Genomic DNA, 26027 nt, shown 5'->3' on the forward strand with positions numbered 1-26027 from the left:
TCATAGTTCCATATTTTTTCAGCAGAACACTTTGTTCAGGTTTACTTGTGCACAGTAATGCTAAACAGCTAACATCGCTAGTGTTAACTTCTCTCAGACTCCGAAGCAGGAGAAACTTTCAGAGGCAAAACCAGCTGCTTTTGACTTGCCACTCTTTATAATACACATGGCTTTTCAGCACAGTGTACAGGCATATGCTGACGACTTCAAGGACTTGTTTTTTATGCCTCAAAAGAGGCAAAATATGAGCACATTAATGTATGACAAGCGAACAAGAACTTTTTGTATTTTTTTAAAATAAACTCAGTCTCATTTGTGGTGCTATCTGACATTTTTATATTATAGCTTGTTATAAGTTCAGATCATATAAGGACATAATCATACTTGATTTTTCTCTAGGGTATGTATAGTTCAACATCTTCTGGTGTGAAGTAACTAGTAGTTTACAAAGCTATTATTTCAAAATGGCTTTCCCAATACTGGTGGCTAAAAACATTAAGCTTCTTCTTTCCGCAAAGAATGCTTTGGACAAACTAGGATTAGTTCATACTATTAACTATTAGGTATACTGCTAACAACTTTAATCAGATGTCAGATTATTTGTAGACTATCAAGCCAACAGCCAACCAACTAACACCTTGTAACATTTTATTTATTCAATCCATAAAAAAACAAATCGTAAAAAAAGGTATTCATTTATTTTAAAAAAGGGGAAAACTGATATCCATGCCATGTCCACAGATTTAATACAAAACTTCAATAAGAACTTAAAAAAGAGGTTTAATTGCAGAAATCGATATTTCATCACCTACTGTAACATAATTTCCACTCTTACCCAGTTTGTGACATACATCGGGAAACAAGCTCATAATTACATCATGAACATCCTGACTACAAATACTGCAAAAAAACAAATAAAGTAATTTACTGTAATCTACATTAGTAGATTCTATCAAGTTATAGTCTATTGAGTTATATCCTTTAAAAATTATCCTCTCACCTCCTTTCTTTTTTATTAACACTGTGTTTGAAAGACGTCATAATATTTTAAGACTATTTTGGGTGCTGTTTTGGCACCCATGATTCTGATCACTTGGATGTTTTAAAATTGTATATGTCTAAAAACTCATTGAAAACATATTTGAAATCTCAGAAAACTATTAGACTAGAATTTAAGGATGAAACATTTCATCTTTAAAGGATGTCATCATTTTCTTTTCTCTTCTTTTCTAATTTTGAGAGAAATACCTTGTATTACCCTTAAAATACCCTGTTTACCAACATTGTTCAAGTGTTCACACTTAACACGTTGACCTTATAGCACAAAGCAGTAGGATCATTTGCTTATTTGAGGAACTATCAATTGATACGCTGTTAATGAGTAAGTAAAAGCAGGAACATACTCTGCTGTATACTGTATGACCATTGATAAAATATTTTCCTCTTATTAGATATGTGTAAATGAGATTTGTTTTAACAGATAAACATTAGTATTAACTGTAAAAGTCTCTCTGTTCCTTTCTTCTGTTTTTACTGGATGATACTATAAACCCTAAATTCTGCTGATTATGACATTATGTATTTTTTCTTAACACCCACTGATGTGAAAGTAGTTATTTCTCAATCAGGTTTGAGTCATTGCAGTGTGACACAAATCAACTATAAAGGGAACTAATACATTGCTTCAGTGACATCATTACTCTATCATATATATATATTTAGAAAGATCATTTTTCCTATAGGGCACCATTTTAACAGATGTGTCTGTAAAACAGTTTTCGAACACCTCCAACCCCAACCCACAAGGTTCTGCATTTGTAAAACATTCTCACCTCATTAAAAAGTGAGTTTTATTTTTGTGACATACTGTAACCTTAATATAAAGTCTGTGGCCCAACCAAGAACACATATATAGAACCAGCAGATAGAATGCTAATGCACGAACAAGTAATGTTTGAATAGAGATGCTGAGATTCAGATACCAGACGAGTTGCTAACTAATAGTTAATAGGTCTAAAGGGATGGTGCTTGGACAACTAAACGGCCTTGGCATTAGGACAAGGGCACGCCAAGTGCTCGTATAGGCTCTGACTGGGCCAAAGAGTGGCACTTAAACACACTACAAAAACTATCATGTGCATTCTGCGCCTGCATAAGAAGAAATTACTCTCTATATCAGCAGGTGACAATAGTCTGTATTCGTTTTTCCATCAGGTAAAGTGAAAGAAAGCACCACACTGTAAAAACAACAACAAAAAAAGGATTGTTGGAACTTCGATCCCACTTATCATAGACAGTTTCAGTTTCTTTATTCCAAATGTGATGAAGATGAAAAATAAGAAGAGGCTTCCGTGTGTGTCCTCTTGTGCCCCCTATGTAGTTTTCTTGCTTTCATCACTTCTGTTTACCTTCTCATGGTGTGACTTGCTGAGCTAAACAGCCAATAAGAACCACCTAAACACCCAATCATGCTAAATCGTCCAAAAAGCCACAGATGGAGGCACAACTAGTGCCAGAGGGCTTGGTGTGTCACAGCCATTAGACCAGTGAAGCTTGATAAAAAGGGATAATGGCTGGGCTACTGAGTGGGCCTTTGCATTGAGATAAAACTGCCTGTGAAGTCAGTCATTGTAGTTTAGTCTGTAAAGTCTAAAATATAAACCGTAAAACAGTAAAGGAATTGGTATTTTCATATTTCAAACATACGGTATTTATTGTATTAGGAGTTTAGTATCTCCCTCTGAAATGTAGTGGCTCACTCTATTCCAGTTTACTAATGCATAATGTTGTTTAAATAAATCAGAACAGTAAAATATCTCAACATGCATATATCTCGATGTTGGGACTGTGGCTACAAGGCAGCATTAATGTTCTTTATAGGACATGACATGTAAAAGGAGTAAAATAATATCAGTTCAGTTCAGTACTAATTGTCATGATGGTAATTCACATTAACATTTGAGGCATTTTAACTTTATTGTATATAGTGAATTCAGCATTTTGTGATAACTAAAATAGGTTATCGTACCAAATACAAACTATTTGCCTTGACTTTTTAATTTCCTTTCACACACTGTTGAGGGGTTTGAGTAAATGGTGCAGTTTCATGTTAAATACCACACCCTGTAAGCTATTCTCACTTCCTTAGTTGAAAAAGAGAAGAGACAGGGTAGAAAAGTGTTGAATCACGGAGTAAGATGAACACATGCATCAAGCACGCTGTGCATTACGTGGAGATCGGATTTTCACTCTTTCGAACTCACAGGAACATTTTATTTCAACAAAGGGAGATTCAACAGCAAGATTCTGAAGATTCATTCGCTTTTTGTGGTGCAGTAAGTATCATTTGTCATTTCTTCACAAGAATGTTTAGTGACTTGTTGCCAGCGCTTTATAATACAGTCAGTGTTTTAAAGTCTGTGAATGAAACTGTGATTAATGAGGAATAATGAGAGGAATAACAGTTCATCGCACAAACAGTACCTGATTTTCATTGTATAAAAATGCAAATTAGCTTGACTGAGTTAGTTAGACTAGCATATGAGTTAGTAAACTTAGTTAATTACCATAGCTTAGGTTTATCAGTACACAACAACCATAGCTTATCTTATAATGCATTACAGATAAGTTTCTGTCATGTCTGTTTCCTTCTAACTACAAGAAAGAGGTAATTCAGGAATTCTGAGTGAACTCCGTGCAGCTCATTTATTATACTCAGCAGAATATTTATATTTACCTGTATACAAAACAAATTAAGAATGTGACGCATCCTCACATCTGTTTTTGCATACTAGAAATTTTCTTTAGATTTGTGCCATGGTTAAGGTTATGAAAAACTAACTGTTTGGTTTGGTTTGGTTTGGTTTGGTTTGGTTTAAGCACAAAAACAACATGGTTAAGTTTAGGGAAAATCCCGGTTTGGGTTACTATAATCAGTCCTCCAGGATTTCACAGATTATTTTAGGATTGTTAAGTCACAATTTAGGATTGTTAAATCACAATGAATTTGCAGGAGAGAGTGAAAAACAGGCAAGCCAGCCTCTGTCACCTTATAGTACACTGCCATTAACTATACTTACTTAACCCAGCTCTCCTAGATTTTTTTGAGCACTAGATCGCAATAGATCTGTCCGGTTCCTGCACCCACTGCGCTCAACTGTGCACAAGTTTTAAGAAAAAGGAAAGTAACTCTGCGTAGCGTTAGCAGTGCAGTACAAGCGAGGCATTCAGGGTGGTTGATTGGTAAAGGGTGATAGGTGAAGATTGCACAGGATTGACAGGAATTGGTTCAATTTGAATTAATAGTGATTGCAACAATGCAAATTCCTAGATTAACTGAATAATGTGCATGTACTTCGATTTCATCCAGGTTACCTAAAAAAACAAAAAAACAGGTGGTTTTGAACAGGTCATAGAAACATTAATAGGACACTGTCAGTCATCACAACCTCCTTCCAATCTGCTCTTTCACTTCTTATTTAACACATTTTTTTTGTTGTTGTCTGTTTTATTGATTTGCAGGATCAACAGTGGAAACATATATCGGCAAACCGTAAAACACTGCAATTCCTTCGACAGTTGGATTTCACTTTTGTTGCAAAGGAAGAAAATGAGCCTTGCAGTGAAAGCGGATGAACCAAATTTAATGGGAGGAAAAAAACATTTTCAATTAATACTTTTCTTCTGCTTGTTGAATATCAACATCTTCATTGTCCCATGCACAGGATTTATAATGAAGAACTGCAAAATCAGCTACAATATTGCCCTGTGTGACAACAGTAAACTAAGCACTGTTCCTCAAGATATTCCCTCAAAGGTGAAGGGTTTAGACTTGTCTGGGAACAGAATTTCAAAAATACAAGTATCCGATTTCGAAGCTCTACCACTTTTGACACAGTTAGAACTAAATCACAATTACATTACGCACATAGATAACAGTGCTTTTTCAACTATGATTTACCTTGAGAAGTTAAATCTAAATAGTAATAAACTTGTAGAACTTGGCGAGGATCTGTTTAAAGGCTTGAGCAACCTCATTGAGCTTAGAATTAGCAGTAATCGCATAACAACTGTAGCATCCACAGCTTTTAAGTCCCTGACGAGTTTAAAATTATTGGACATAACTCACAATAGACTGCGCCACATAACAACGGTTCAATTGATATTACAGCATCTGCCTCATCTACAAAACCTGTTTATTAGAAAAAACTTTTTAACCACTTTTCAATCATGGGAGCTGACAAACAGGTCGCTCGAACTCAGTCACCTTGATCTGTCTCAGAATCCCATCGTAGTCTTAAGAATCACTGCAGATGTTTTCCCAAATCTCACCTGGTTAAAAATTGGCGACTCTCCTGGAAAGCAACAGATGATACTGGATGTGCATAACAAGACATTTCTTAGTAGAGTGTCTACTCTTGATATCAGTGGGCTTCAAATGGCTTTTGATGACATGAAAACATTACTACAGACTGTAAACACGTCACTTAGGTCTCTGAGGATGAACTCAATGAAACGTAACCTCACAGCATTAGTCTACATCTCCTGCACCATCCCAACAATGTCCACGCTGCAGCTACGCCATAACAAACTCAGGACTGTCAGTTCAGATATGTTTAACATGTGCATTAATTTAAAAGAGTTAGATTTAGCAGAGAATCGAATAGAAAGCATTCGGGACGACGCCTTTAGACCTTTGCAAAGGTTAAGGATCTTAAGCCTGAGCCGCAATAACCTTTCCTCTGTTCCAGTCGCTACAAGGAATCTACCAGCTCTTGAAGAACTGGATCTTAGTACCAATAACATCAGTGGACTTGGATGTGATGATTTTGCAAATCGTACAATGCTCAGACGACTCAGCCTTTACAACAATTCAATCTCAGTTTTGAAGGAGTGTGTTTTCAAGGATTTAGTACGGTTGCAAGTTTTAAAGCTACAGACCAACTGTCTATCAAAATTAAATGATGCTTTCAAAAATAATTTGCCAAACCTCAGACAGCTGTATTTAAATAGAAATAAACTCACTGCTATTAAAAATGGTGAGTTTAAAGGGTTACAATCTCTTCAGAACCTGTCATTACATGAAAATCAAATAAACAATCTTGAAAAGGGTTGTTTTAGTGGTTTGACAAATCTTACCGATATTCTGCTACAGAAGAATTCTATTACCAAAGACGAAATAAACAGAGGTGTCTTCAATGACCTGATAAGTTTAAGAAGATTGGATTTTAGAGATAATTACATAAAATATCAGGATAAATCGCCATTGGAAGCTCCACCATTTTCTCAGCTGTCTCAACTGGAGACATTAGCTTTACTTTCACAACGCGGCAGGGGGAAGTCTGAACTACCTAACAACTTTCTGCAAGGTTTGACAAATCTACTGGTTTTCAATGCCAGAGACATTCAACTTAAATCATTAGATAAAGACATGTTTAAGTACACGCCTCAGCTGCAAACACTTGACATCAGCTCAAATGAACTACAGGATCTCTCTTCAGAATTGTTTTCCCCAATTCCAAACCTTAAAAGCCTCTACATCTCTAGAACAAAACTTCACTCTCTAGATTTTCTTAACAATGCCAACCTTAGTCAACTTGAGTTCCTGCAGGCAAGGGAGAATCAATATCCAGTTATCAGTGAGGAAACAATAAAGTCCGTACCAGCTCTCGTTTATGTGGATCTTCAAGGCAACAGTTTTATCTGTGATTGCAGTAATGCCTGGTTCCTCCAGTGGATAAAGAGCAACAACCAGACCCAAGTTTATGATGGATTTAACTTTGTTTGCAACCATCCTCCCGACCTTAAAGATAAGAAACTTCTCAACCTTGATATTGGATCCTGTTCAGTTGACGTACAATTCATCTGCTTTGTTTCCACCACATGTGTGACTCTCCTGTTTATGGTGGCGTCAGTCACCTACCATTTCCTGAGGTGGCAGCTAGTATATGCCTACTACCTGTTCTTGGCTCTACTTGCTGACAAAAACCAAAAAAACAAAAAAGATAACAATCAGTATGATGCATTCATCTCATACAACATCCATGATGAACCCTGGGTCACTGGAGAGCTGTTGCCCAGACTGGAGGAGGAACAGGGCTGGAGGTTGTGTCTGCACCATCGAGACTTTGAGCCAGGTAGGGCTTCTCTTCACACCTGATATATATTTCTCTTTGTTCAGCTGCACTCCACTGTTAAAGGCTTGATAAAAATGATTGACGATTTCAATATTTTTTATTAATTATTAACTAAGCCACACAGGTCCCCTTTTAGACCCCTTGCAGTTTGTATATAGAACTAATAGGGATCTACAGGATGCCACCATAATACTCATTAACCACATCTATAAACAGTGTTTTATGCTAGAACTCATACTAGACTGGTGTTTGTAGCCATCTTATCAGCATTTAACACCCTCCAGGACTCAGAGAGCAAGTGAACAGACACTTCTCAGACCAGACCACTTGACTGGTTCACCACAGGTCTATGTTCTCTTTCCTCTCATCTTATGCACAAACAATTGTATCAGCAGGTCTGAAAATTGTCGTATATTGAAATACGCAGACACAGTGATAATCGAGTAGTCTCATGGTCTTGTGGTGGATGAATTTAGGAAATGGTGCTCTAGACATAATGCACCAGGTTCTGTCAGCAATGGCCATACTGTAAAAATGGTCAAGTCCTTTTAAATACCTGCGCACAATAATTGACAACAACTGTCCAAACATGCTGTGCAAGAAAAGTCAACGTTGTCATTTCGGTCTTCGAAAGGCTTGAACAAGGTTAAGGTTAAAAGAACTCTGATGACACTGTTCTACAGAGCTTCCAGTGAAAGTGCCCTTACATTTTCATGTATCTGTTGATTTGACTCTCTTATTGTTAAACTGAAGAAAAAATAAACACAAAATGTGATGGTTAAAGTTAGTAGTAAAATCATTGGAACTCCATTAAGCAGCCTGTCTGAATGTCTCCATTGAAAGCAGCTGCTTAAATGTGATGAAAGTGCCCAATGTTCATAAGCCACTGGAATTAAATTCTCACGTTGCACTTTCATTTATACTCCAGAAGGTGGCACACTGGCACTGGCATGAGAGTGGAGATTTGATAGTTTTATCACTGAATGTTGTCATGTTTTCCTTTCCTCTTCCTCAGGTAAACCCATCATTGACAACATCACTGATGCCATCTATGGAAGCAGGAAGACCATCTGCGTGATCAGTCGCAAATACCTGGAGAGTGAGTGGTGCTCCAGAGAGATCCAGGTGGCCAGGTCAGCTCACCAAGATACACAATACAGAGTTAATTGTCAATAAAGATATTGAGTTAATATCTCTAAATGTATTGTACTGAAGTCTAAAATGTATCCCCATTTTGCAACTGTCACCATGAACACTGAAATTTAATAGACTTTAAATTGAAACACCTAAGGGAGACATCAAAGCAACTTACTATATGTATAGTATGTTAAATAACTGCCCTAACTTAAATCTAATACAAAAAATATACAGTAAGTTGATTACCAATTGCTATAAAAAATGTTTGTATTTACCTCAATAAGGGGGAGAACGAGGCCTTTATTCTGTCATGTGAAAGACTTGTGTCTATGTCTATGGGCAGAGTTGAATCACATGCATGTGGTCAGCAGAGGGAAGACTAATGTGAATGTGTGCCTCAAAACGTAAAAGCAAACCTGGATCAGTTTGTGTCCAACCATCAAAAACTAGAATTAGCTAGAATTTGGTCACACACATTTTTGACTAACCGTAGTCCCTATTAATCTTTCTCTGTGTAGTTTCCGTCTGTTTGATGAGAAGAAGGACGTGCTGATCCTGGTGTTTCTGGAGGAGATTCCAACCTGTGAGTTGTCTCCTTACTACAGCATGAGGAAACTTCTCAAGAGGAAGACCTACCTGAGTTGGCCTCGAGCCAGCAGACACACTGGGCTCTTCTGGGAGAAACTCTGCCAGGCTCTGAAAACAACGGGAGATTTTGGTGAAGACAGGTTCTGTCTCACTGTAGTGGACAGAAAAAACAAAATTTCACAGCCAGTGTAGTTCTCTGGTTTGACTCTATTGGTTTGTTAAAAATGAAGAAATAAAATTGACACAGCATAATAAAAAGCAGGTTGTGATAACTTTTCATTTTCATTACATCATCTGGTTTGTTATGTGATGATGATCCATGACTAAAATAACATTTTCCATTTGAAAAACTCAGTGAATATGTGAGCTCTACCTCTGAATTCTGCAATTGGACAGTGAATTGATAGTCAGTTTATAACGACAAACAACAGTTGGATAGAGGATAATGACATACTGTACACAACAACTCATAGAAAAGAAACATGTTAAACAATGCTATGTAAAAAAAGTACTGACAACACATTGGTACCATAAGTAAAACTTTTTCTCCTTGTCATTAATTGTTGTCAAAAGCAACACAATCTCTTTCAGATTCAACTGTCACTTGAATCTATCAGAGTGGCACAAGTACATTTTACAGACAAATCATCTCTGTCTGGATGACTCTTGATTTAGTTATTAGTTAGGTTTCATACAGGTCACAGACCCTTTTTTTGGATTTGTTCTCCTTGCAGTCTTTTACAGTTTGACACATACAGTTTCCTTCCACTTTAATAAAAGCTTTTCACTATACAGTCACTGTACAGATACAATCTGTGGCACACTGATGAGTTCTGCTTCAGAACACATATGTAAGCTATGTTTAGCAAATATTTTTCTTAAAGGAATATTATATTTTGCTTACTTTTACAATAACATTATTATATAATTCCCACTCTATGCTTCCTGGATTATATGATGGCTTTAGAGTTAGAGCATACCCACAATACAGTATACTGTATTTATTGCTAGTATTAAACCTAAAATGCTTAATAAAGTCGACAAGGAAACAGAACTTTTATTTTAGAACTTTTATAACATCACAGTGGAATAATTTACATTTAACAGTTACACATAGTACTGTTTAGTTATTCATATCACAATAACTCAGTGGTGGCTCAGTGGATAGATCATTGGCCTTAGATACAGAAGGTTCGGGGTTCAGACACCAGGTGTATCCTTGAGCAAGACACTCCACGCTAGCTCCCCGGGCGCTGTATGTAGCTGCCCACTGCTCCTCCCAGGGGGATGGGTTAAATGCGGAGGACTAATTTCATCTGTAACATGTGAAAAGTGACAAATAAAGGCTGTTTCTTCTTTCTTCTTCTAAGTAGTCTGCTGACCACAACTGAAGTAAAGAAAAAAAAAAAACAGTAATATAAGTAATACTTTTCTGTTTTGATATAACTGCCTTGTCTTACTTGTTATTGTTGTGTACTTGGAACACAAAGCAAATCAATTCATGGGTTAAGCGACAATAGAGTAATAAGCTACTGTAAATAGTGAAAATGGAAATGGTAATATATGTTTATTAATAAAACATTTTCTTACACTGAGAGTGTATTTGCTGTTTCTGGCCTGTATCATTATTGCATTGTTCCACCTGCATGCAGCCGTTTTCAACTTATTTAAATTCTCTCTGTACTTGCTCAGAACAGTAAGAGTTAATAATGGACTTTGACAAAAACACAACTCCAAATCAGTGATAATGTTGTGCCATACAAATAAAACTGAACTGAATTCAAATCTGCATTTCAACCTGTATAAGCAACTGAAATTAATGTTGTCAATTTGCACTTTCTTTTATGCTCCACAGGGTGGCACCATGGTACCTTTTGTACTGCATTATCAGAGGAGAGAATTGATGGTTTTATCACTTACTGTTAAGTTTTACTTTCCTCTTCCTCAGGTAAACCCATTATAGACAACATCACTGATGCCATCTATGGAAGCAGGAACACCATCTGTGTGATCAGTCGCAAATACCTGGAGATTGAGTGGTGCTTTAGAGAGATCCAGGTGGCCAAGTAGAAAAGATTCGGTCAGACATTTTTGACCAACACTAGTCCTTATTAATCTTTCTCTATCTAGTTTGCCTCTGTTTACTTTTAAATTAAAGCAACTGGGAATCACCTGAACACTAGTTCTGTTCAACATTTAACAAAACAGTATGTTTAAGTGCTATTTTAAAAGTGAGTTTACACAGGAACATACTAACTCTTACAGTCAAATACTGCAAGGCTGGTAACAAGGCAGGAAAATGGCCGGTGAGCAGTGATCCCAATTGACAATCTCAATCGAGCGTTAAAGCAAAGGGTGAACACAGGTGGAACTGATCCATAATCACGGCACCGGAAAGTGGAGAGGGAGGCAGTCCATGGGAATAATGGGAACAGGAAGTGGCTGGGGAGCAGAGTCACAGGAGTGGTACCAGGTGAAAGAGAGAGAGAAACAAAATCAACTGGGCCAGGACCAAGCTCGTGACAGCTGCCCGCCTGAAGTTTGTGAAAGAGCACATTCACCACAGTTTTGGCAAAATGTATTGTGAACTGATAAAACTGAGATTGAATGTACAGCACTACATCTGTCATCTGAATTTCCAAATGATCAAAAAATTCTTCAAGATAATGTGAGAATGTCTGTACGTCAGCTGAAACTGTCAGATCAGATCACATGTTTTGACAAATTAATGTTGAAAACCATAACATTCTTAAGGGTTCATATACTTTACCTTGCTACTGTTATTAAAAGCATTTCAAGCTAAAGACTCACTGACTACTGTATGACAAAGTTTTAAGAAGTGCAGTAGAACATAGTTTACCACATGCTGACCAGGCTACTCAGAACAACTTGCTCAATCTCGATTTGTTCATCATGTGCTGGCAGCTCTGCACTTCTCAGATATATATATCTATCTATCTCACATATAGCTTTATAGTAGCCTACAATACAGTATACTATAATTACACCTTGCTTTTAGCCTATAATGCTTTTTGGTAACATTTTACAACTGCAGTTGTTAAAGAGTAGGTAGGAGTTTCATTTCTGATAACATCAGCAGCAACAACAACAATTACACATTAGCTAACCTGTAGTTTAATGAAATATGTTGTGTTTGTGTTTATGCTTGTGTCCACCCAAAACCAATCACTAGCAGTTCAGCTAAACTTTAGTAGGTAAATAAGCACACATTTATAAAATGAATGGGTGTTACAAAAGACTTAAAAATCCCCACCATTGCTGACCACAACTAAAAGTGATTTCCACAGTTACATTACAAGAGGGAGTAAAAATGGGAGTCTATTGATTTGACATCAACTTTTTCTCCTACTTAGTGTGTTTATGCTTTTTTCTCACTACTCTCCTTTAAATCTTTCTCTGTATGTTATTTTCTACGTATATGTATTTATAGCTGATACTGGAACCTGTGAGTCAGTAAAATCAAAGTCTGAAGCCTTAATGCAAAGAGGAGCACAATATCTGAAGTATGCATGACACTGGCCTTTTTCTGGTTAGAAGGGAGAGCCTTGAAAAACATAACGTTTTTGAAGAGAAAATCAGTGCACCACAGCTAAGAGGTCAATTATTTTGGATCAAATAACCTTACACAACCTTACTCAGATGCTTTTTCATTTTGTTTTACTTAAATCTATTACTAAATGTAAGCACAACAAGGAAGAAAAATTAAATCTTTGTCAAAACAAACAAGAAAACAGAAATTTATGAACAGGCGCCGCCTCCCCCCCACCTTTCACTTCCCTAGTCGATCTAAAAAACACAATGGGCAGAACTGGATTTGCAGTTCTCTTTGGAGCTGAGACAAACATTTTACACACACAGGAGAAAATATACTTCAACATTCAGTGGAAAGAATTGTACATGCTTTCCTTAAAGCAACTGTGAGTATAATGAGCATTTGGTTATACAGTATTTTCACCTGGTTAAGAAGACTTTTTTACGATTTCTTTTGCAATAGGTTGTCTTCCTTCTCCACTTTTAATGAGGTTTGAGAACTTTGCCATTCTCAAATGTTTATGCTTCCTATATGAATATTTTTCTAAATTGAGTGTTTGTGCTGTTGCTGTCATTGATGGCATGTATTATTTGTTTTATTGGATTTTCAGGATTACCATTACCATACATTAAGAAATAGACATTTTGCTTGGACTTCACTCAACAAAAATGTTTGAAATGGGTCGTGGAGTGAAAGCAGACAAAGCAACGCCAACAACAGGATCAAAATGCTGGAAAATAAGTACAATTTTTCTCTGCTTGATGAATATGAGCACTTTAGTTGTCCCAGTCACAGGATTTGCACTGAAGACTTGTCGAATCAGTAACGAAGTTGCAGTGTGTGTTAAAAGAGAACTAAGGGCTGTTCCTGATGATATCCCCTCGACAGTGAAGGGTTTAGACTTGTCAACAAACCAAATTTCAAAAATACATGTATCAGATTTTAAAAAACTATCAAATATGACTGAGTTATATTTAGATAAAAATAACATTTCCCAGATTGATAATAGTGCCTTTGCCAGCCTGATTTGCCTTAAGGAGTTAAATCTACACCTTAACAAACTTGTTGAACTTCAAGAGGGTTTGTTCGATGGCCTGAGCAACCTCACCAAGCTTATAATTAGCAGGAATTACATTAAAACTGTAGCAGCCACTGCATTTCAGCCCATGACAAGCTTAAAGGTGTTGGACCTTTCTAATAACAAACTGGAGCACATAACAGAAGTTCGTTCAATATCACAACTTCTGCCTCATCTACAAATGCTGTACATTACGAGGAACAATTTCAACACTTTTCAATCATGGGAGCTGACAAACAGGTCAGTAGGACTCAGTCACCTTGATTTGTCTCAGAATCCAATGGTAGTCTTAAGAATTACTGCAGACGTTTTTCCAAATCTAACATTTTTAAACATTAGCAACTCTCCTGGAAAGCAACAGATGATACTGGATGTGCATAACAAGACATTTCTTAGTAGAGTGTCTACTCTTGATATCAGTGGGCTTCAAATGGCTTTTGATGACATGAAAACATTACTACAGACTGTAAACACGTCACTTAGGTCTCTGAGGATGAACGCAATGAAACAGAACCTCACAGCACTAGTCTACATCTCCTGCTCCATCCCAACAATGTCCACACTGCAGCTACGCCATAACAAACTCAGGACTGTCAGTTCAGATATGTTTAACATGTGCATTAATGTAACTGAGTTAGATCTGATAAATAATCAAATCCAAATAATTCACAAAGACGCCTTCAGAGCTCTTCAAAAGTTAAGGATCTTGACTTTGAGTGGCAATCTACTTTCCTCTGTTCCAACCGCCACAAGGAACCTACCAGCTCTTGAAGAACTGAATCTTAACAATAACAACATTAGCAGACTTGAATGTGAAGATTTTGCCAACCAAACGATGCTCAGACGACTCAGCCTTTACCACAATTCAATCTCAGCTCTGAAAGACTGTGTTTTCAAGGATTTAATACGGTTACAAGTTTTAAAGCTACAGACAAACCACCTGTCTGACTTAAACAGTGCTTTCAAAAAACACTTGCCAAATCTCAGTATACTGTATTTGAATGCAAATCAGTTAACGCAAATTAAAAATGTAGAGTTTAAAGGTTTGCACTCCCTCCAGAATTTATCATTACATGATAATCAAATAAAAGATCTAGAAAAGGGTTGCTTTATTGGCTTGACAAATCTTACAGAGATTCTGCTGCAGAAAAATAAAGTTACAGAAGCTGAACTAAACAAAGGTGTTTTTAACGATCTGAGAAATTTAAGAAGATTGGATTTACGGGAAAATCGCATAAAATATCAGAGCAGTTCATCTTTGCGTGAGCCACCATTTTCTCAGCTGTTTCAGCTGGAAACGTTAGCTTTACCTTCACAACATCGCAGAGATAAGGCTCACTTGCCGTGCAACTTCCTGCAAGGTTTGACAAATCTGTTGGTTTTTGACATGAGAAGCGCTCAACTTCTATCATTAGACAAAGACATGTTTAAGTACACGCCCCGGCTGCAAACACTTGACATCAGCTCAAATGAACTACAGGATCTCTCTTCAGAATTGTTTTCCCCAATTCCAAACCTTAAAAGCCTCTACATCTCTAGAACAAGTCTTCACTCTCTAGATTTTCTAATCAATGCCAACCTTAGTCAGCTTGAGTTCCTGCAGGCAAGGAAGAATGAATATTCAGTTATCAGAGAAGAAACAATAAAGTCTGTACCAGCTCTCGTTTATGTGGATCTTCAAGGCAACAGTTTTACCTGTGACTGCGATAATGCCTGGTTCCTCCAGTGGGTAGAAAGCAACAGCCAAACCCAAGTTTATGACGGATTTAACTTTGTTTGCAACCATCCTCCCGATCTTAATGGAAAGAAACTTCTCGACATCGATATTCAATCCTGTTCAGTTGACGTACAATTCATCTGCTTTGTTTCCACCACATGTGTGACTCTCCTGTTTATGGTGGGGTCAGTCACTTACCATTTCCTGAGGTGGCAGCTAGTATATGCCTACTACCTTTTCTTGGCTCTACTTGCTGACAAAAACCAAAAAAACAAAAAAGATAACAATCAGTATGACGCATTCATCTCATACAACATCCATGATGAACCCTGGGTCACTGGAGAGCTGTTGCCCAAACTGGAGGAGGAACAGGGCTGGAGGTTGTGCCTGCACCATCGAGACTTTGAGCCAGGTAGGACCTTTTCTCATACCTTTTTCTTTGCTTTGGACCTCAGCAGGAAGTATAACATTTGCTCGAAGTTGGACATCAATATGTTTTTATGCATAATTCATTATTCATAATTATTCATATTATTTTGCATTTTCAGGCAATGATCCGGAAAGTATCACCATAGTGCTTTTTGTACTAGTAGAAAAATTATTATGTTTTCATCACTGAATGTTGTCATTTTTTCTTCCCTCTTCCTCAGGTAAACCCATCATGGACAACATCACTGATGCCATCTATGGAAGCAGGAAAACTATCTGTGTGATCAGTCGCAAATACCTGGAGAGTGAGTGGTGCTCCAGAGAGATCCAGGTGGCCAGGTAATGTCAGATGGCTTTAAACATCTGTACGTGTGTGATGATGAAATAAATTAAAGTTAATCATTTGCTAGCAATGTTTATGCACTGTACTTTCTTTTATTTTAGTGTCCTTCTTATGTTGTACTTTTATGGTGTATTGTGTCTCTTTTTCCTCTTAGTCCTATTGCCATTTATTGTTTTAAATTGATTCTGTAAATTGTTTTACATTGCCTTGAGTTAAAAGTTGTCTCTGCTTTTTCTACTTGTGTTTGTCGGGTTAGCTTCCGCCTGTTTGACGAGAAGAAGGACGTATTGATCCTGGTGTTTCTGGAAGAGATCCCAACTTCCCTTCTGTCTCCTTACTACCGCATGAGGAAACTGGTGAAGAAGAAGACCTACCTGAGCTGGCCTCATGCCGGCATGCACACCGTACTGTTCTGGGAGAAACTTGGCCAGGCTCTGCAGACCAGAGGAGATCTTGGTGAAGACCTCCCACAACTTACGATGATGGACAGGCCATGAAAGAAATAAAGGAGGTTTACAGTAAATTATAGTTTTCTGATTTGATTCATTTAATTAACTAAATAATTTGCTAGTTTTTCAATAAAATGGTCGTAAGTCTTTAAATACTAATTACAATTTGTTTTAACATTTGTCACGTTCAGGATTCTCTGTGAGCACTGTCTATGATGATGATTTTAATGAGCACATAATATAAAGAGTCAACAACACTGTATGAAAGAGGTCAAACTGCTATTTAGTCCCACCAGAAATGTTTGACTCACTGTGTTGATGACAAATCTTCATCTTTTGCTTGTCCCTCATTGCCACAATGTGCTTATATATTGTAAGCTTTTAACAGATTTACTAAGGACATGAAGTACTCAGGTGGCAATCAACAAAGTTAAAATTGAGTATTTGGTTTGAATATGTATCATGTTAGCTTACAAAGGAGCTGGGGGCAGATACAGATACTTTACTAATTCTGAACAACCAGACAGAAAGGCATGATAATTTTCAATAGGTTCATTGAATCCATGATAAACTAAGCCAGAAAGTAGTAAAGAGTATTAATGTTGTGCAGACATTCAATTTTACTTTGTTTAGTAGTTTGACTCATGACCAAACTTCTGCAAAACTACTAAGAGTGTCATTATTATCTTTTTTTTCCCCTCAAATGTACCATAGCGAATCATTAAAAAGAATTAAGCCACTTTTAAAAACCTTCTAAATCTTGACCGGGGTAAAAAAAAAAAAAAAAGACATGTTAAAAAAAGAAAAATGCAACAAAGTTCAATAAGGAAGGTTGTTGTACTTGAAGGGTCAGCATCACCAGCTGTTTATTTCAACTGACTAACTAATGTTTACGGGATGGTAGTGGATACAAATTTGTATTAATTTACATTTTATTCCACAGTTGTTGTTGTTTTTTTGTTGGTGTTGTTTGTTTGTTTGTTTGTTTGTTTGTTTGTTTGTTTTTGCAATTGACTTAGTTTGGGTTCATTCTGGATGATGTGTTATTTTCTGATAAAATCGTATGGTTCTTATATACAGTAGATGAAATTAAAGGTAAAAGTATTAATTTCTTTGGTTTTAAAACAGAAAATGTTGTATTGAAGATATAAAATAACCTCTGTGATTATTGTGAATGGTATGAAATCAATACAGACCAACACATTTATTATTAAACTTAGTTTAATAAATTCTTTATGTGTGACAGTTAACCGTCTTACTTTTTAAGAACACAACGTTTCATGCTCCATATCCCTGACCACAAAATTCCAACATGGTGGACATTAAACACAAATTTAATAAAAAGAAAAAAGTGATTTTTTTCTTTTCTTATTCTTTTTTTGTCGACTCAGCTTTAGCTTAAAGTTTACTGTATGTGTATTAAGAATACTACACTTTTCTGTTTATAAAACAGAACCAATATTCTATGAAAATGTCACAAAAGCTTTGAGTGAGGAATGTGAAGAACATACTACAAAACTTTGTAGTATATAAATATATATATATATATATGTATAAAACATTTTCCATTGTCAAAGTTAGATCTTAGCTGCAGGAATTAATAAAAATTCTGCAGCTATAAAGTGTAGAGATGAGTTCATTCTGATGAGGTGGTGTGAATGTTATGATTTCCTCTTCATTTCACTGTAAAGAAAATGAAAACATCACATGGATGAGTTTTTTTTTTTTTTTTTTTTTTTTATGTACTAAATTAATCATGTACACAAAAACTAGATTGACATGCTTATACTCACTCCACACATTTCATCCTATGTTGGGTCCAAACCATTCGGGGGTTGGCACACACGAACCTTTCTTCAAGGTGGAAGCTGTGGAATGTGGGAAACTTAGTTACTGAAGATTCAAAGTACAATTTTTTTCCCCTGTGGCCTCATTCTAGCTTTTGTATTAACCTCAGACAGTTTTACCTGTACATAATTATAGCAGCAGTGTCATCTACAAAACATTGCTGCTCTCAGACAGTGCTTCAGCACTTTTTGGTTACACTTTAACTACTGAGTACACAGTATCAGATTTGTCACCTCTGTGAATCAGGTTTTATTTCTTTCACTTCAGCCAAAGTGTGGTTTGTCCTCATTTTCACTTCCTATCTTATTTGCACTGTGTTTTTTTTTTTTTTTTTTTACTTCAATTATTATATAACCACACTGAAAACATAATGTAACTGAAGATGAAAAAAGCCCAAACCTAATGAGCAACAACAGATCAGATATCATGATCAACAAGATATACAGTAAGATAACACTTTCCTGGATGACACCCTATCGAAATAACTAGGCAAGTCTTGGCTTTGTATACACAAATGTGTGAATAACTTTTAACTCACACAATGGCATCGATATCACAGGAAGTGTTGATGTTCTGGATGGTGTATCCAGTGAGTCGTTTGCATGGCAACGGACGCTTGGTGTATCTCAGGCAGCAGCTTGCTACAAATGCAAAATTGAATTGGAAACAAAACTACAGTATGAATAATATACTTTTATTTAAGTTGCAAATACAGCATATACAGTGCTAAAATAACACAGCCTTGACAATAACATAAAGCTTTCTCCACAGGTATCTCACTGTACATACATTACTGGACTCTGTCGGACTCACCTGACTGTGTGTTGCCGATGAAGTTGGTGAGGATGACAAAGAAGCACAGAGCTGCCAGGAGACACACTTTACCGCTTGCCATGCTTTCTGCAGGTGCTGTACTAGTTCGGCTAGTCTATGTCGGAGTGAGGCTGCAGTATCTTACCAGTGCTCTTAAGCGCTTGAAGGCATTCAGTAAGAGTGTGACAGAGGCTTCACTGTGACCATTCCTTAAGTAGGACGCCTCTGGGAGTTTCCCTTGTTGGACAGGATTGTGCAATTCCATGTGTGATTGTTAAGAGTGGAAGCGAGCCAGGAAAAAAAACACAGGCACACCTGTCACTTGATGCAGTCCAGCCTCCTGGTGAGAGGAAATGTACTGGAAAATGAAGCTGTCTACAGCAAAGCATCAACATGTGATACATTAAAAATTTCAAACGTGCTATGTTTTTGAGTGAAATTTAAAGTGGTTATAATAGTTTAATATCAATATAGCCAATGGCAATGTAAAAAAATCAATCTACAGAGCATCATTACTCAAATCCGAAGTCTCCTTCAGCTTTATTGAGCTTTTTAGTCAATATTTATCTGTATGCCTGCACCTGAACTTCACTCTCACGCACTCATAGTGTGGTTTCTGACAGCAGCATGCAGATGTTGTCAGTGAAACGCTTTGAAACACCGCTGTACACCACAGTATGGAACATTTTTCAAACCCTCATAGTAGACATATGATTCACAACTTAGCTTTGTGCTGAGGTGTTGTTAAAGCCTCCTGTGGCACATACTAACAAAGCGGTAGTGCAGAGAGACATTTTTCTCTAAAGGTTTTTGAGTGAGGAGCCACGTTCCAACCAATCTGACATCAGATTTTTGGTTTTAACACAGCATCAGTATTAGACTAGCTTGACAGATAGCTTAAAAGTGTCAAATTTTAGCTTTATTTTCAACTCTATGATTCATGCTTTAATAAATAGTAATTAACTGTGTGCTTTATTGCATCCAGATACACGAGGTATAGGTTGAGCTCTTTTATCTGGAGTTTTTTATTTCCTTGTACTTCCTTTTATAAGTTATTCAGTAACTCCCTCCCTCACAGAAACACAGCATGGAATGTAATTTCATCACGCTGTGTGTGTGTGTGTGTGTGTGTGTGTAAAAGAGAGCGTGGTGGTTTGGTATGTCTATGTTCTTTCCAAGCACTATGTACCAGATACAGTGAGGGAAAAAATTATTTGAACCCCAGCTGATTTTGTAAGTTTGCCCACTAACAAAGAAATGATCAGTCTATAATTTCAATGGTAGGTGTATTTGAACAGTGAGACACAACAATGACAAAAAAAATCCAGAAAAATGCGTTTCAAAAAGAGTTATAAATTAATTTGCATTTCCACGAAGGAAAGAAGTATTTGATCCCTTCGAAAAACGTGCTTTAGTACTTGGTGGCAAAACCTTTGTTGGCAATCACAGAGGTCAGCCGTTTCTTGTAGTTGGCCACAAGGTTTGCACACATCTCAGGGGGGATTTTGGCCCACTCCTCTTTGCAGATCCTCTCCAATGTTTGGCAACTCGAACCTTCAGCTCCCTCCACAGATTTTCTATGGGATTAAGGTCTGGAGACTGACTAGGCCACTCCATGACCTTAATATGCTTCTTCTTGAGCCAGTGATTTGTTGCCTTAGCCGTGTGTTTTGGATCATTGTCATGCTGGAGTACCCAACCACGACCCTTTTCAATGCCCTGACTGAGGGAAGGAGGTTCTCACCCAACATTTGACGGTACATGGCCCCATCCATCCTCCCTTTGATGCGGTGCAATTGTCCTGGCCCCTTGGCAGAAAAACACCCCCAAAGCATAATGTTTCCACCTCCATATTTGACAGTGGGGATGGTGTTTTTGGAGTCATAGGCAGCCTTCCTCCTCCTCCAAACACAGCGAGTTGAGTTGATGCCAAAGAGCTCGATTTTGGTCTTATCTGACCACAACACTTTCACCCAGTCTTCCTCTGAATCAGTCAGATGTTCAGTGGCAAACTTCAAACGGGCCTGTAGATGGGCTTTCTTGAGCAGGGGGACCTTGCGGGCACAGCAGGATTTCAGTCCTTCACGGCGTAGTGTGTTACCAACTGTTTTTTTGGTGACTATGGTCCCAGCTGCCTTGAGATCATTGACAAGTTCCTCCCGAGTGGTTCTTGGCTGATTCCTCACCGTTCTCATTATCATTGAAACTCCACGAGGTGAGATTTTGCATGGATCTCCAGACCAAGGGAGATTGGCAGTTAATTTATGTTTCTTCCATTTGCGAATAATTGCACCAACTGTTGTCACCTTCTCACCCAGCTGCTTGGCGATGGTCTTGTAGGCCCATTCCAGCCTTGTGTAGGTCCACAATCTTGTCCCTGACATCCTTGGAAAGCTCTTTGGTCTTGGCCATGGTGAAGAGTTTGGAATCTGGATTGATTGATTGCTTCTGTGGACAGGTCTCTTTTATACAGGTAACGAGCTGAGAGGGCTGCCAATGTCAGCTTGTTACCTGTATAAGATCCACCTGGGAGCTAGAGATCTTGCTGACGCATAGGGGATCAAATACTTATTTCCTTCATGGAAATGCAAATTAATTTATAACTCTTTTTGAAACGCATTTTTCTGGATTTTTTTTTGTCATTGTTGTGTCTCACTGTTCAAATAAACCTACCATTGAAATTATAGACTGATCATTTCTTTGTTAGTGGGCAAACTTACAAAATCAGCTGGGGTTCAAATAATTTTTTCCCTCACTGTAAAAGGCACAAAGTAGTTCATCTAAGGGTCAAATTAGTTCAACCTTAGCAACCTATAGTGAAGCATCTGGAAAAATCCTTGCACGACTGCAGAAATCACCTTTGGCACGAGAATGGTGTGAGACGTGACATGATTTTTTTAAAAAAGGGAAGTTTATCTGAGGAGTACATAGCTGACATCGTAATGCCTGATTATAGATTTAAAAGATAAATAGAGGCCTTTTGTTGGGTAGAAAGTACCTTGACTCCCTCCCTCACATGCACCCAGTGTGTGATCATTCATTTAGATTTCCCTAGTTGTCCTAGTTATAAGTTAGTTAGCCACTAAAAAAATAGCATAAAAAACTACACTTGGTGCTCTGTAAAATAAATCAAAGATCAACTTGAGTGCTCCATCTACAACCTAATATGTTATTTGACTAGTGGTGCTGTTGTGTAATACTACTGCTGAAAAAAATCTGAAAATTAGACTGGAAAGCTGCATTTTCAAGATGGTTTTCTATTTTTGGCTGCTGGCTGACAATATTGGTTGAAAATTGGCTACACAATGTGGTTCTGCCCCTTATGACCTAAGGGTATCTTGTCAGCCTTAGTAAAACCTTCCTTCACAGCTTTACCACGGTATTTTACACCAGCGTAATGTGATAATGTCTTCCCCTTTCTTTTTCCTTATATTTATGAGAAGACCAAGGAAGCACATAAGCTCAAACTTGTATCATTTTTTATAATGTTTTTTTTTTATGATGGACATAATTTTACTGTATACTGTGCATGTTTGTGTGTTAACAAGCTCCTAGATGAATCATTAGTTACCAACTGAAACAGTGGTATTTCACGTGAGTGAGTGACATCAGGTATAATTAAATATAATGAATAAAGATTTCCTATAATATTCATGCCATTACAGGGCGGCTGTATTTTTTTATTGTTTGCTTGATTACTGAACGATTCAAATATAGTAGCACCTGCTGAGGGAGGGGAATTTTCCCTTTTTTACAGCCTGCATTTATGTGTTAATTAGCAAGTCAGTACAGTACAAACTTTTTTCATGCATCAAAGCCACTGATGCACTATGAAAGCATTGTTACACTGCACATCACAAAGCAAGTACAAAAGATCCCTTCTCCTTAAAAGTGGCCAAAATAGGATTGGCAGCAAAATGTTTTTATTCATAACAATAAAATGTGTCCGTGCATTATGTGCCAACTACAGTCTTACTTTCACTTACTTTTTTTTTTTTTACCACAAAAAAAAATCCAACCAACAAAGGGTACTTTCTCAAATGTTGTTACAGCCAAACCAACACATGAGGTATCTAAATAACATGGACTTTGTTGAATCCTTAGCCTCCTAGTGGCGATTTGAAGAGTCTAGTGTATGCTAGTGACGGGTATCGTAGCCTTGAGTTGTTGGCCATCAAACAAAGGTGAGAATTGTGCAATCAAGGTCCGATAACCCAGTCCTATCTTCATGTATCAAACTAGCTGATATCTTATGTCACTGGGTTTTTTTTTTTTTTTTTACTTCCTCCAAAAGCTTTCTCTCCTACTCTGTAATTGTGTTACTACCCCAGACAGCTATATAAACATAAATGTCTAAACAATCAGCACTCCCTGAATGATACGGTCCTACTCTTTTCCTCATATTGGCAAAGTATGGGAACAGGACGATGAGTCAGTTTAAGATGAAAATAATTGCAACATTGTAAGACCCAGTCAAACAGTTTAGTGTACAAGCAATGTACATAAAAAATAAGCTGCAGTGATCAATTTTCTTATACTTTAATTCCAGATAACACAGAACGAGTTCACCATGACAAACAGCCATGTAATTAGCTTGAGCTTCGTGTACCTAATAAGCTGGCTACTACTGGAAGTGTAAACTACTAGTACTACTGCCACCGCATGCAAACATAAATATATTGTACTTTTCCTATGTACTATTGTGCATACTGAATAAATGCTAATGCAGTATTAAGAGCAAAAACAATGCAAAACAATTTGTTCATATATTGACAATGAGGCCATAACTAGACTTAATAATAAGATAATGTAATTAAAGAGTTATTATGATAACACATAACACATAAGGTGGCATGGTGATGTTTATGGAAAGTTCATGAATGGGACTAAGATTCAAATATGTGCGAAGACCAGAGAACATCTGGTTATTTTATGTGAACCTTCCGTGCACAAGGCCATCTATAATTAGAAATCTATTTTTACACCATGAGGACCTAAAAATAGAAAATGAGCTGAGCTAAAAATAGTGACAGTGGAACTGTCCGTCCCAGCATGTGAACAACGAGGTGAGGTGTGCACCGCAGTTTCCTTGTTGATGCAACCACAATAGGTGACGTAATAGAGATTACAGTGCTGTAAAAGAGCAGTTCTAGTGAAGTGAATGTCCTGAATCAAAGGTTATTACAGATATAAACCTTTTATTTATCAGACCAATTAACTTTATCTCATGCATTGCTCTTTAATATTTATCAGCCACAATGTTTGTTCAGTGAGTGAGAGAATGTGGACTGATCCCGTAAATCACATTACACAGCACAACCGTATATGTTTGGTTTCCTATTAGAAAGCAAAGTAACCTATTAAAGAAGCACTTAGGAACATTCTTATTAACAGTGGAGGAAACAGGTGCAGTCTGTGATAGCCTACTTTCTAGCTCTGTTTTCTAGTATGACCAACATCTTTTCCAACAGAAAAACCTAAGGAAAAAAACCTGACTATGTTGGGAGGATGTAGGATTCTGGTAAGTACGTATGTATTGTTAGGTTTTCTGGCTTACTATTCAGGGCAAAAAGTCAGGCTTGGAAAAGATTTGTCTTTGTCCAGGCAGAGGTGTAGAGAGGTGGTGTGTTTGTTCTCAGCAGCTAGAGGATGGGAGTATGGGTCTATGAGTGGACAAGGACTCGGTCAGCACCGATTCTGAAATGTCTAAAACAGAATGAGAGAGTGAAGGCCACTTCAGAGCCAAGGTTCAAAAGGTAGAGGATCACACCTACTGAGCCAAATCCAGAGTCACGGCCTCAAATCAGACAGGCCGCTTTAAAGCACCAGTAGATCAATCAGATCAGAGATTGGCTGGATCTGTAGAGTAGTGAATGACCTCACAATGTAGACAGAGGTGTACGGATTAGACTTATAGTAATGTTTCCAAATGTATGAAAATGCTAAAACAGAAATATCACATCGAGATAAGTAATCAAACCCTTTGGACTTTCTACGGTACTTTGTTGAAAGACATAACGTTTTGAGTGTGAAGTGACTGTCCCAGACCACAATCTTTCTCTCGTTGTCAGATACAATGGATGTTGTAAAACAAGACTTTAGATTGTAAATAAAATATTTTATTACTAATACAATTTTCAGAGTGATCTGTTGCCTTTCTAAAACAATAGGTCTTATCTCCAAAGGTTCTAGGACAGTTGATAAAGAGAGGGTTTGACGTAGGAACCGTAAACTACAGTTTTAGGGTTACATAAATCTCAGTGGAAGCTAAATCTAAATGAAAAGATCTTTGATCCTAATTGTGCTTTTGCTTGGTGAACAAAGAATTAAGGTCAGCGAAGTGGAAAAAAATACATTCTCCTGCGCAAGTAAAGCAAGTAAATACACATTCATCCACAAAAAATTACTGGCAGGCCCTCCCTCCCTTTTATCTTTCCCAGTGATAAATCCCAGAGGAGTTCCAAACAATACTTTACTCCATCAGCAAGAGCCACAGCATCTTGTTTGTGGTGAAATGAGGCTGCTTCCTATTGTTCCACTAGGTCTTCTTTGGCTGGCCATCATGGTCACAAACATGCACACCACGGTTCGGGCAGCAGGTAAGTGATTTGATTATATTTAAAATGCAATCAGAGTATTTTTTTTTGGTCTGCAGCTTAGACTGCAGTGGTTCACAGATCACATCAACCTTGGTTCAGTCACTGACTCCTGCCTGCTGCCAAAAAATGTGAGCGATTAGCTTGTGGATAAGCTTTTGTACAACTTGGCTATAAGATGGCTAACATGGTATCTACATCGTTTAACATAGGTGTACTATCACTTGTGAGTTATTAGTTTTTTTGTTCAACAAAAACCATTGAAAGATTTTTGAAAAGCATACACTGGAAAAAAAACAAAGAGTTGCAAGAGCATGAGATAACTGTCAAGATGTTACCT

At 37.4% G+C, this 26027-nt stretch overlaps 3 protein-coding genes across 5 annotated transcripts; 2 read left to right on the top strand and 1 right to left on the bottom strand.

Annotated features, from left to right (window-relative positions):
* Positions 1-3192: 3192 nt before the first annotated feature.
* Positions 3193-10447, top strand: LOC113163430 (toll-like receptor 13). Its single transcript, XM_026362039.2, has 4 exons — positions 3193-3335; positions 4522-7136; positions 8152-8269; positions 8792-10447. Exons 2-4 carry the CDS (start codon positions 4610-4612, stop codon positions 9051-9053), a joined length of 2907 nt encoding a protein of 968 aa, XP_026217824.1. The 5' UTR covers positions 3193-3335; positions 4522-4609; the 3' UTR covers positions 9054-10447.
* Positions 10448-12673: 2226 nt separating this feature from the next.
* On the top strand, positions 12674-17232 carry LOC113163431 (toll-like receptor 13). 3 transcript variants are annotated; one of them, XM_026362042.1, is made up of 5 exons: positions 12697-12799; positions 12877-12904; positions 13025-15621; positions 15860-15977; positions 16238-17232. In XM_026362042.1, exons 3-5 carry the CDS (start codon positions 13083-13085, stop codon positions 16476-16478), a joined length of 2898 nt encoding a protein of 965 aa, XP_026217827.1. In that variant the 5' UTR covers positions 12697-12799; positions 12877-12904; positions 13025-13082; the 3' UTR covers positions 16479-17232. The 3 variants fall into 3 exon arrangements, with proteins under 3 accessions (XP_026217825.1, XP_026217827.1, XP_026217826.1); XM_026362040.1 differs by lacking the exon at positions 12877-12904 and having other exon boundaries at positions 12674-12799; XM_026362041.1 differs by having other exon boundaries at positions 12697-12904.
* A 401-nt stretch (positions 17233-17633) lies between these two features.
* Positions 17634-19291, bottom strand: ccl20b (chemokine (C-C motif) ligand 20b). The gene is made up of 4 exons (XM_026362043.1): positions 19092-19291; positions 18817-18919; positions 18224-18298; positions 17634-18113 (listed from the first exon to the last, which is right to left on the bottom strand). The coding sequence occupies exons 1-4, from the start codon at positions 19171-19173 to the stop codon at positions 18092-18094; spliced, it is 282 nt and encodes a 93-aa protein (XP_026217828.1). The 5' UTR covers positions 19174-19291; the 3' UTR covers positions 17634-18091.
* Positions 19292-26027: the final 6736 nt, after the last annotated feature.

Source organism: Anabas testudineus, chromosome 2 (assembly GCF_900324465.2).
Source record: "Anabas testudineus chromosome 2, fAnaTes1.2, whole genome shotgun sequence".
NCBI lineage: Eukaryota > Metazoa > Chordata > Actinopteri > Anabantiformes > Anabantidae > Anabas > Anabas testudineus.

What these genes read in the sequence shown, in the direction of transcription:
- LOC113163430 (XM_026362039.2), top strand. Translation starts at nt 4,610, where the DNA reads ATGAGCCTTGCAGTGAAAGCGGATGAACCAAATTTAATGGGAGGAAAA. An exon ending in CCATCGAGACTTTGAGCCAG is followed by an intron (nt 7,137 to 8,151) that starts GTAGGGCTTCTC and finishes CCTCTTCCTCAG; the next exon opens with GTAAACCCATCATTGACAAC. An exon ending in AGAGAGATCCAGGTGGCCAG is followed by an intron (nt 8,270 to 8,791) that starts GTCAGCTCACCA and finishes TTCTCTGTGTAG; the next exon opens with TTTCCGTCTGTTTGATGAGA.
- LOC113163431 (XM_026362040.1), top strand. Translation starts at nt 13,083, where the DNA reads ATGTTTGAAATGGGTCGTGGAGTGAAAGCAGACAAAGCAACGCCAACA. An exon ending in CCATCGAGACTTTGAGCCAG is followed by an intron (nt 15,622 to 15,859) that starts GTAGGACCTTTT and finishes CCTCTTCCTCAG; the next exon opens with GTAAACCCATCATGGACAAC. An exon ending in AGAGAGATCCAGGTGGCCAG is followed by an intron (nt 15,978 to 16,237) that starts GTAATGTCAGAT and finishes TTGTCGGGTTAG; the next exon opens with CTTCCGCCTGTTTGACGAGA.
- ccl20b (XM_026362043.1), bottom strand. Translation starts at nt 19,173, where the DNA reads ATGGCAAGCGGTAAAGTGTGTCTCCTGGCAGCTCTGTGCTTCTTTGTC. An exon ending in CATCGGCAACACACAGTCAG is followed by an intron (nt 18,920 to 19,091) that starts GTGAGTCCGACA and finishes TTGCATTTGTAG; the next exon opens with CAAGCTGCTGCCTGAGATAC. An exon ending in TGTGATATCGATGCCATTGT is followed by an intron (nt 18,299 to 18,816) that starts GTGAGTTAAAAG and finishes CACATTCCACAG; the next exon opens with CTTCCACCTTGAAGAAAGGT.